The sequence below is a fragment of the Arachis ipaensis genome, chromosome B01 (assembly GCF_000816755.2).
Source record: "Arachis ipaensis cultivar K30076 chromosome B01, Araip1.1, whole genome shotgun sequence".
Lineage (NCBI taxonomy): Eukaryota > Viridiplantae > Streptophyta > Magnoliopsida > Fabales > Fabaceae > Arachis > Arachis ipaensis.
Window position 1 is genome coordinate 6,687,971 of NC_029785.2, and position 11,074 is coordinate 6,699,044.

The window sequence follows — 11,074 nt, forward strand, 5'->3', positions numbered from 1 at the left end:
TACTGATCCGAAACCAGCTTACGGAAATTTTGAATCTTCTCTGCCTTTCACACGAAAGTCCTAGTTGGGTAGTTCACCGCTCGAAGATTTTTTATTAAAAAAATTCATTAAATAAAAAATTATAAATTTGTAAAGTATATTTTAATAAAAAAATATATAATATAAACCTATACTACTATATTTTTATAAATTTTTCTACTCTTAATATAAAAATTTTCTCTAAAAAAAAAAAAAACGTAAAAAGACAATGGATTTTTCTAAATAGCTTTTATAATTAACGACAGATACCTACTAGAAATTTTTTTTAAAATTCACTAAAAACAATTTTCTATAAAAATTTTATTAAAATATAAATTTATAAGATACATTTTTTATAAAAAATAAGTAATTAATATAAATTTTTTATTGTTCATAAAAATATAAAAATAAACAATACAATTTTATAAAAAATTATTCTTTTATACATTTAAAATTGAAAATCTTTCTCAAAAAAAAAAGGACTAATAAAAAATAAAAAAATTTAAATAATTTATGCAATTTTTTATTTTTAATATAAAATTATTGAATTATGTAGGTTTAGTCAATAATATTAACAGCATTATTCTACAAACTAAGTTGAGTTTAAAAAATTTTATTTATCATCAAGTATATAATTTGATTTTATCACGTTTGTTTTTAAATAACAATATTTTTCAAATCAATTAATTTACTAAAAATAGAAATATAAAGTGCTCTTTCACTTTTCTATGAATAGTCTTCTCTCTCTTTGCACCTTCAACCCCGGTTTAAAATTAAAAATTCAAATTAAATATTAAATACATAAATATAAATATACTAACCTTGATTTTTTTTTAAATAATCTTCTCGTGCGCAACAACAGCAATATCGTAATTCGTAACACAAATCTAGTGATAGAAAGAGAAACAGGCGACTTGTGAGTTGTGAAAGATGAAGATCACTGTCATGACTGCTGATGAACAAATTCTCACTTTGGATGTCGATCCTCACGAATCTGTAACCATCAAAGATCTCATCTTTGCCTTTAATCTTCTCCTTTCATATCACTTGCTTTTTCATTCTTTCATTCATTATTGTTATTATTTTTCTTTTAAATTCTTGGTTTCTTTTTTCGTATGTTAATTGGTAGGTGGAAAACGTCAAGGCATTGCTGGAGGTTGAGGTGAGTTTCATTATTTCCCAGCCTTTTGTTTTTCCCAAAATTTGATTCTGCTTAGGTGGGAGCAAATTTTTAATTTAGGAATTCTGCGTCTCTCTCAGAGTTTTATTTTATTATTTGATAAACAAAATCTCGTGTGAGAGTTTGCTGTTATTGATTTTTGGCATGGTGTTGTTGGTTGATTCATGTGTGCAATGAGATGATGGATCTTATATGAGTTTAGTTTTTGAGTGTTGTTTTTAACTCTTCTTGGCACATTGTTTTTCTGGTTGGATTTCTTATTGTTGTTGTGTTGGTTTTGGTGCTAAAACTTGTCCTCATGAGAAGACAAGTGTCCCTATTCAGCAACAGCAACTACTCTTCAATGGGAAGGAGATTAGGAATTCTGACAAGTTAAGTGCCATAGGCGTGAAGGATGACGATTTGCTTATGATGGTCTCCGGTGGTGGCAGTGGCGGCGGCGGTGGCGGCGGTGCTGCTAGGTATGACTCTTCATTTATATGACATGTCACTATTAGGAGATAATACTGAGAAGTGAGAACCTCAGTAGGGGACTTTCCCTCCCAGACATGTTGTGAGATAGGAAAGCTTTGCTTTGTTGATTTTCTTTTTTTATTTTGCTTTTGTATAGGGGATCCCTTATGCCGCAATCGTTATCCTTCTCCTCATCTTAATGAGATTCTTTTTTATCAAAAAAGAGAAAGAAAAAATGTACTGAGAACTTCAAACTTTACCTTTTGTTTTACGTGGAAGCTGTCCTATGCGTTTTCACTGGCTTTCGAAGTTGTCACACAGTAGGAATGCCTTCTGCATACGGTATAGTTGTTCTTGGGGTTTAAGTGTGAAGTGAGGCTGTGGTTGGAGACTGTCTTGGGATAGAAATATAGAGAAGTTACATTGTTTAGGCACTTGAAGATAGAGAAATAACGAAAATTTGAGATTCATCTGGAAATAAGGATGGAAGATGTTTAGGCACTTGAAAATAGGCAGTTGCCTGCTGGAGAACTATTTAAATACTATCCTATGAAGCTTGCCTTTGTCCTTTGACTTTTGTATTCTTTATTTGTGGATATATATACTTTATTTGAAATGTAAACTATGAATAACATGGTATACTTAACATGATAAATTTAAATTATTTCAGTGGAACTGCCAATGAATTGAGTTTAAATGCCGATGGATCCGCTGTAAACCCCAGTGCTTTCCAGCAGCACATAAGACGTGATTCTAATTTGATAGGTCAGCTCTTTCAGGTAATTCAATGTTTCTTTGATTATAAAGTTTGGTCATTTTTCTTTATCAATATTTGAAGCATATACATCATATGTTACTCTTATGATTACTAAATATAGTGAAGCACATTCCTTTGTTTCTGTTTAGTGGTGTAGAATTTCAGATTTAAGTGCAATTATATTTTAATTTTCAAATCACTTGATTTATTTTGGACAGTTTGAATCACTTGATGGCTTGCTTGTTCTTTGGTTTTATGTTGATCCTATTTCTAATGGAACATACAGAGTGATCCGGAGTTGGCGCAAGCTATTCTTGGGAATGATCTTAACAGATTGCAGGAAGTTTTGCGAATGCGTCATCGCCAAAGGGAAGAACTACAGCGTCAGAAAGAAGAAGAGCTTGTAAGTTTCCTGTATGGTGACCATATTTTCTTCCATTTGCCGAATTTTCTGTTTTTGCTCGACATACTTCTATTGGTATACTCTGTTCCTAAATTTGTTTGACTTCCTTTCACTAGGCTCTTCTCTATGCGGATCCTTTTGATGTTGAAGCCCAAAGAAAGATTGAAGCTGCCATTCGCCAAGTTAGTTCCTTTTTTAACACATGAAGTGCATTATATAATGCTCGTCTTATGATGATTAATGTTGACCTTTTAACAAATTTCACAGAAAGGAATTGATGAAAACTGGGCAGCTGCACTGGAACATAATCCTGAAGCCTTTGCTAGAGTGGTATGTACAGAATTTTAACTTCTGTTTTACATGCTATTAGCCAAGATTATCGAACTTTTGTGTTAACTTGTAAACTTGTAGTTTTAGGTCCCCAAATCAAGTTTACAAGTAAACTCTTATGAGTTCATGAGTTGAGTTTAGGTGAACCATTTTGATTACCATGTTAATAGCTTCATTGTTATGCATACTAAAGTGCTTTTTCATGTAATTTTTCAGGTTATGCTTTATGTTGATATGGAGGTTAATGGTGTCCCATTGAAGGTAAGTGGCTCATCACAACAAATGCATTCTTCATAATGTTCAGTGTTTTATATCTACACTGATCAAGATTCTATTTCTGTTAGCCTCGATGCTTCAATTATTATTTTCTGATTGTACATTGATTTTCACTTTGTTTTCAGGCATTTGTCGATAGTGGAGCCCAATCTACCATTATATCAAAAAGTTGTGCCGAGCGCTGTGGGTATGTTAATCTGTTCAACTAGATTGTGCATCCAAGACTTGTATAATACTGTGGTATGATGATTTAACTAATTAGGTAGCACATTTGAATGGCTATAAATTTACTCTACTTCAACACTGATATATAGATGGATAGATAGATGATTAACGAGGGAAATAAAATTCTTAATTCCTTATTGTATTATGTTCTAGATTATATTGTTTTATAAGTTGCCAGATATTAAAATATTATGTTTTAGATAAGTTTTTTAATAGTCACGTTATCTTCCAGATTGTTGAGACTCTTAGATCAGCGATACAAAGGTATTGCTCATGGAGTTGGTCAATCAGAAATATTAGGTCGAATACATGTAGCTCCAATCAAGGTAATCTTTTAACAGGACCAATATTGAAGTCATGTCTATTTGTTCCTGATGGTGTTTTCAGATAATGATATTTTGTTTAAATTCGATGCCTTGGTTTTTGTCATGGACATGGAGACAAATTATATTTGGTTATGTATTTTGCCTTTGAAAGCAGAACTGCAGATTTTTCTCTTTTGGTTATGCGCGCGACTTTTTTTTGTGTAAATATTAATGTTGGTAATTATCTTCCTGTATTGCTGTTATCCATTATATATGACTGTTTTATGCTATTGACTTTAGTGTGTTCATCGTAAGGGTGAAACAATATTTACATGATTGAGTTTAAGCATGCAGATGCGTTAATGTCTCATGGTTTTCTTGTGAATATCTGTTTAGCAAGTGATTTTTCTCCACCTGACCTCTCTGTGATTGTGTTAGTGATAGAGAAATCCTGATTTTTTATGAAGGACTTTGTTTCGTCGGTTGAGATTGATATCTTAATACACATTGAAATTACTGATCATTGGCAGGTAAAGTTCCAATATGTTTAATTCTAATATTCATTTTGTGCATTTGTTGTTGTTGTAGATTGGGAGTATATTTTACCCTTGCTCATTCTTAGTTCTGGATTCTCCCAATATGGAGTTCCTTTTTGGGCTTGATATGCTCCGAAAGCACCAGGTATCATCCTTGGTTGTAACCTTCGATGTAGACGTAGCTGCTATTCTTACAATTTTGGCTCATAAATGCAGTGTATAATCGATTTAAAAGATAATGTTTTACGAGTTGGTGGTGGAGAAGTTTCAGTGCCATTTTTGCATGGTTGGTTTTCTAATCTCTGGATTTTGTAGCCATCCCATTTTTTCTCCCTATATTTTGCATGGCTCTTCTTTAAACTCAATCGAGTGGATGATTTGACAAGTAGTTAACCTTGTTTGTTCTGTTCAGAGAAAGACATACCGTCACGGTTTCTTGATGAGGAAAAGTTTAAGGAGGCTTCAAGCTCTGGCGCACAAGTAAGCACCCTTGAAGTTATAAGATTCTCCTTTTAAGCCATGTGTTTATTTATTTGCAAATGATATTGTAGAAAACAAGGTTTCTAATGAAATTTTAATAGTCCCTTAGTTTTTTCTTTTTCTCCATAACGCATTTGATATTCATTTAAAATAAGCATACTCTTAATCTGCTTCAAGACATGGATTGCAGTCATTGTTTGAATAAATTTTTTGATTACTTTTTTTACCTTCAGGTTACATCAGGGGGCAATAATCCATCACCAAGGGGCCAGTCTTCTGGTTAGTACTGGGGATATTTTTGTAATTTTATAAAAGGGAAAGTCCCTTTTTTTAGTTTATTTTTTATCTTCTAGCTTTAGATTTGAACAAACTGAATTTATAATTTTTATGTCTTATTTTGTACTTTTCAATTGACTAGTATCTCATTTAAATACAACCCGAAACAAGTCTTTTAAAAGCTTGCAATTTATTTCGACAACAATTATTTTAAGTATTGGAAAGCCTTTTACTCTTATACGTTGATAATGAGGTAGATGTCTAGATAAGTGATCTTATTTTATTTCCCATCTCAAATTTCACTCTTCTAGACTTTGTCAAAAGGCTTAGAAACTTACCTATTTTATGATCTTCCAAAAACAATTTCAGGGGGAGCTTCTGGCGACAAGTCTAAGGTATGTTATGAAGCTTCAACCAGCTGATTCAGCTTTGTACTCTTCGTCCCTATCCTTTACAAATCTTGTACTTCATTGTTTTCTAGTATAAATGTTTTCAGTTGGATTTTTGTTGCAACGGTTGCGTGCTCTCCATTGAGGTGCTTGCATAAGGAAGTATCAAGTTAGCTTGCCTATGTTGCACCCAAAACCCGTTGGGTGCGGCTCTTCTTGGATCTTGCATAATGCAGGATGTTTTGAACCAAGTTGCCTTTTTTCCCCTTTATGGAAGAAATTTGGAATATGGACAAGTTTTTTAACTATTGTCATGTTAGTCCATAATGCAAAATGTAGTACCTAGAGCTTGTTTGGATGAGCTTATCTAAAATGATCCGTTTACCAAGTTTTTTCCAATGGAATAATGGCGTCCACACAAGCTCTTAGGATGTTTGATGAAATGATAAACAAGCAAACAAAGAAATCCCTTATAGTCTCAATTATTAGATAAACTTTATTCTACTCTCCCAAAGACCAGTTTCTGTTCTTTATATTCTACCTAGGACTTAATGGCGTCGTTTGATTCATGTAACCGACCCACCTAGTGGGATAAGGCTTGGTGGTGGTGGTTGTTGGTGGTAGTGGTGTCTAACTTTGTGGTTATAAATGTTTGTTTCTTAGACTATTCAAAGATATTTAAATAAAAACTTGGTATATAGCACTTCTGTTCTATTCATAGACTGGATTTCATGTAGTGAGATGGGGCTTAATTAATGTTGTTGGTGTATATTCTCTAAAATAATCTTTGTTGTTGCAGGATTCTGAATTTGAAGCCAAAGTTGCAAAGCTTGTTGAGTTAGGATTTGGAAGAGCTGCAGTAATAGAAGCTCTTCAATTATTTAATGGCAATGAGGAACAAGCAGCAGGATTTCTTTTTGGGGGCTGAAAGGAACAGTTATTATTAGAAACGATTGATTTCAAATTTTAACTCATTCCATTTACAGGATTTATAAAATTGGAATTTTAGACCTGATGACATTTACTGTGAAATTGTTCATACTGTAATGGAAGTTTCTTTTTATTTGATAAACCAATTTGTGGATAACTATGTATCCTTCGTTTATAGGTTGAATGGGTCTAACCTTACAATGCTAAATGCGAATAAGGAAATAAGAATGCACCATTAAACCATTGCTTAGTTTCATATTCAAAGAGTGTACTCGAGACAATCCTTGAGTAAATTGAAAGAGTAGTTATATCAAAAAGGAAAATATGCTGCTATGATGCCGGATTTGCATGGGTTTTTAATTTATTTTATCCTTTTTTTGTTGGATATAATGCAAATGATTTAAAACAGCATTTGAATGGTTAAAAAGGACTGGGATTTAATGGTAAAGACTAAAGAGCCATAAGTATGAAATAGCTAGTCCCAATAGAAGATTTGAGTTCGTTTGACTAAAATACTTCAACAAAACATGACAAAAATACCCAGAACATTCAACGAAGTTACCCAATAAATTATCGATGTAGAGTAATTTTTTGAACTAGCGCTCAATTCCTTTATATTTGAGTTTGAATTACGTTAGCAACACAAATTCCGACTTAAGATCTAATAGCTTTTATGTGCAGAGTCCAGATTCCGGAGAGGATATAAAGAGGAGTATGTTTACATCCTTTTCTAGACCTGTAGAACATAAAATTTTTCTAGACCTGTAGAACATAAAATTATTAACTTTTCAATTTCTACCCGAAAGCTATGACATGCCTAATTCGAAAACAAAAACCATTTCAACTTTCTGCTACCAAGAACACAAAAAAAATGGAAAAAGATTGAAGAACCTTGGAAATAACTACTTTATAATCGAACAAAACTTTACAGCTATTCCATTACACTTACAATTCTGATTTCAACTTGGACAAATAGCTGAATTAAACAAAAAGGATTGAAGAACTAACCACTTACCAAATAACTCATCCTCATCACACTTCATCTCATAATATAGCTATAGAATTAGACCCAAAAAAAATCCAGTATCATGACTAGGAAGATCAAAACCTCTCTGCCAGTCTAGCAGTAACTGCTCTTAGTTTGGAATATACCTTTCCTGCTGGTGATCCCAGGATAAGGCTACAAAGAGAATCCCTTGCAATTTTGATGTTGGAAAATGACCCTAAAATGTGTATTTTGGTGTCAGCAATCACAATCCTTGTCTTAGTTGCATTTTCGATTGCAAACTTAGTTTTACCGCCTTTACCAGATAATCTTCCAATAGCGCGAGACAAGTGATCACCTCTAAGTGTCTTAACATCCTTGATCTCAAAGGACTCGACATAGAGTTCATCCATACGGAGTAGAGCGATGGCATCTATGACGTCGAAGCCCATCATGAAAGCATGGACAAAATCAGCACATTTTTGCAGGTTACTAATATCGGGTGTATCTGGCCTTGTCTTCAGTTCAACCTTCCGAGCCTTCAAATTCATGCGGATGTCAATTTTCATCTGTTCATATATGGGAGTATAGATGTCCATCCATGCTTTCTTGAGAGGGTTGTAGCGATGCTGTGGAACAGACACCTTCCTGAACTGAACCTGACCATCCGACATCTCATGAGGCTTCAAAGGCTCGAACTTTGGCTTTGGAGGTAATGGTTTTGCCTCAGAAGGGAGAGCTTCTACTTCCATCGAAGATAAAGCCATTTTTGACTGCATTATGTAACTGTTCAAAAGACCCAAAAAAAAAGTAAGTTGAATCTAAAGGTTCACGAGTAAGAAGACATAAGCAAAATCTACTCCAAGGTTTCCACCCTAGATACCAACAGTTTGTAAACATTTAAGGGTATATTAAACAAATTTCTATCAGCATACTGATCTTTGCTAATTACAAAATACACAAATTTGGACAAATATCAGCACAACCTTCTACTAACTCAATCTGCTAACATGCTAACACAGTTATCGACATACACACAACACAAAAATCTGCCAAGACCTGAAGTGCCCTATAATGTTTTTATTAAAACAAAAAGGCAAAAAATCCCAAACTCAGAAATTCCCTATAATCATTTCAAGTTTAAGGTTGAGATCAAAGAAGTCAATTCGCAGTTTTTACTTGAACTCAGAAGATAGTGCAAAATCGTAATTTGTAAAACGAATTTTAAACATGACTCATAATTTATAAAATATATTCTACCAAAAAATAAAATAAAATAAATATATACTTTTTTACAAGAATAAACAAAACTAAGCCACAAACAAATAAAATGAACATAGGCAAATTTGAAATAAACTAAATCTTACATTCTAACTAGGGATAAGAAAAAAATAAAAAGGAACAAAAATCCAGTGAACAATGACATCTCAATAAACTCAGTATTATAATCCAATGTTCCAATTTTTCAGTTAAAAATCCAAACCCTAAATTTAGTTTCACAGCAACAAAATCTAACTCTACACCCAAATTTATCGATTGACAGAATCCAAACCCTAAACCTAAACCCAATTTCACGTTAAGAGAATCCAAATCCAAAACCTAAACCCAATTTCACATTAATAGAATTCAAAACTTAATCTCAATTTCATAGCAATTTCATCAAATAAAAATCAAAACACATATATTCTCAATTAATAGAAAGTCAGAGACATCTAACTTATTGCAAGGCGGCCGGCTACAGAGCAGAGGCGTTGCTGAAGTAGAGTTGCCGTCGAGTGAGCGGCGGCTGCGACGGAGGAAGGCCAGGGACGACACCGTGAGGGACTCAGAGAGAGGAGGTGGCGACGCAGTGAGAAGGAAGATTGGAAAAAGGAAGGAGGAGGTGGCGAGGTGCTGGAGAGATTGAGTGGAGGGCTCAGTAAAAATAAATATGACTTTTAGTGTTGGTCTATGTTATCCATGGTTATACATGTCTATTTTAAGGCGTGGGTATGATGTTTTCAAAGTTCTAAAAACCAAACTAATTATTGAACCGTTTTAGTTATTAGTTTATTAATTTATTGGTTTAATCGATTCGATTATAATTTAATCAAAAAAACTGTTTTATAATAAAATAATAAATAAAATATAAATAAACACATTAAAATATAATTATAATTTAATATAAACTTTAAAATATCATCTAAATTAAAAGTATTATATAAACTAGAATGTTATGATCTCATTCAAATACAAACACAAAAGTCAAATAACAAAAACAACCAACTAAACATAAAATACCAACATCCAAATTTGTCATCAATCATATTTATTCATATTCACAATTTTATCACATTCATTCATATTCAAAATTCCTTGCCTTATTCAACAGCACAAAAATTGAATGAACATCAGCAACACCATCCTCTGCTGATTTTGCATACTTTTAATAGCCACTACATGTTACGATTTAATATTAGGAAGGGTACTAGTTATGCCCATTAGAATTACTTAGTCTTTTAAGAGTATAGACAAGAGACTTTTATCAATGTATTAAAGAAATTAATGAATTGATATTAAACTTGGGTTCAATTTGGAGTTTCTCTCCCTAACTCAAAGAGGGAGTTCTAACATTGGTGCTCTCGTTGGGAGGTTTCTTCCATTTTTCATGGAAAAACAAATAACTCAACAATTTGAAGATACATTTCCAATATTCGATGAAAAAGATGGTTTTGGATGGACAATATGCTCTGAGCAATACTGGAATGCTAGAGAAACACCCGAGAAGTAGAGATTCATAGAGGTGGAAAGAGGTTTGAAAGGTAAAGTTCTAAGATGGTTTTAGTTAAGAAAGGCGCTCAATCCATTTGCCAATTTGAAAACATTCGAAATTGCATTCTATCATTGCTACCAACCGAATATGCGTCCAAGCTTGCCAGAAATTTGCTGGAATGAAGTTGCAGAATGGAGAATTGAGTGGAAAGACATTAAAGTTAGACTAAGCAACAGCATCAACAGAAATTCAAGAAAAAAGAGAGGCCGAAATCGATGCAAATTCAGATTCAACAAACAATTTAGCAACAAATTTAACAACAAAAAAACAACAACAAAGCCTTGTCCCACTAAGTTGGGTCGGCTACATGAATCAAACGACGCCATTGTGCTCTGTCATGTATCATGTCTACAGAGAGACCGTTTACATGTAGATCTCGTTTGACCACCTCATGGATGGTCTTCTTAGGTCTTCCTCTGCCTTTCGCCCTTTGTCCATCTTCCATCTCATCCACCCTCATAACTGGATGTTCTATCGGTCTTCTTCTCACATGTCCAAACCACCTGAGACGCGATTCAACTATCTTTTCCACAATGGGTGCTACTCCAACTCTCTCCCTTATATCTTCATTCCTTATTCCTTCCAATCGCGTATGACCACTCATCCATCTCAACATCTTCATCTCTGCCACACTCAGCTTATGTTCGTGCTCCCCTTTAGCCGCCCAACACTCCGTACCATACAACATAGCCGGTCTTATAGCGGTGCGATAGAATTTA

The 11,074-nt window shown here is 33.5% G+C and overlaps 2 protein-coding genes across 4 annotated transcripts; one reads left to right on the forward strand and one right to left on the reverse strand.

Moving 5' to 3' along the window:
- Positions 822-6,801, forward strand: LOC107613743 (DNA damage-inducible protein 1). 2 transcript variants are annotated; one of them, XM_016315905.2, is made up of 16 exons: positions 822-1,014; positions 1,148-1,180; positions 1,505-1,659; positions 2,322-2,430; positions 2,695-2,811; positions 2,928-2,993; positions 3,079-3,141; positions 3,358-3,402; positions 3,543-3,604; positions 3,875-3,968; positions 4,536-4,628; positions 4,700-4,769; positions 4,896-4,963; positions 5,197-5,242; positions 5,609-5,634; positions 6,428-6,801. In XM_016315905.2, exons 1-16 carry the CDS (start codon positions 949-951, stop codon positions 6,554-6,556), a joined length of 1,242 nt encoding a protein of 413 aa, XP_016171391.1. In that variant the 5' UTR covers positions 822-948; the 3' UTR covers positions 6,557-6,801. The 2 variants fall into 2 exon arrangements, with proteins under 2 accessions (XP_016171391.1, XP_020972531.1); XM_021116872.1 differs by lacking the exon at positions 4,700-4,769 and having other exon boundaries at positions 839-1,014.
- On the reverse strand, positions 7,441-9,466 carry LOC107613815 (RNA-binding protein pno1). Of its 2 annotated transcripts, none has more exons than XM_016316150.2 (2): positions 9,254-9,466; positions 7,441-8,329 (listed from the first exon to the last, which is right to left on the reverse strand). In XM_016316150.2, the coding sequence occupies exon 2, from the start codon at positions 8,320-8,322 to the stop codon at positions 7,660-7,662; it is 663 nt and encodes a 220-aa protein (XP_016171636.1). In that variant the 5' UTR covers positions 8,323-8,329; positions 9,254-9,466; the 3' UTR covers positions 7,441-7,659. The 2 variants fall into 2 exon arrangements, with proteins under 2 accessions (XP_016171636.1, XP_016171565.1); XM_016316079.1 differs by having other exon boundaries at positions 9,261-9,454.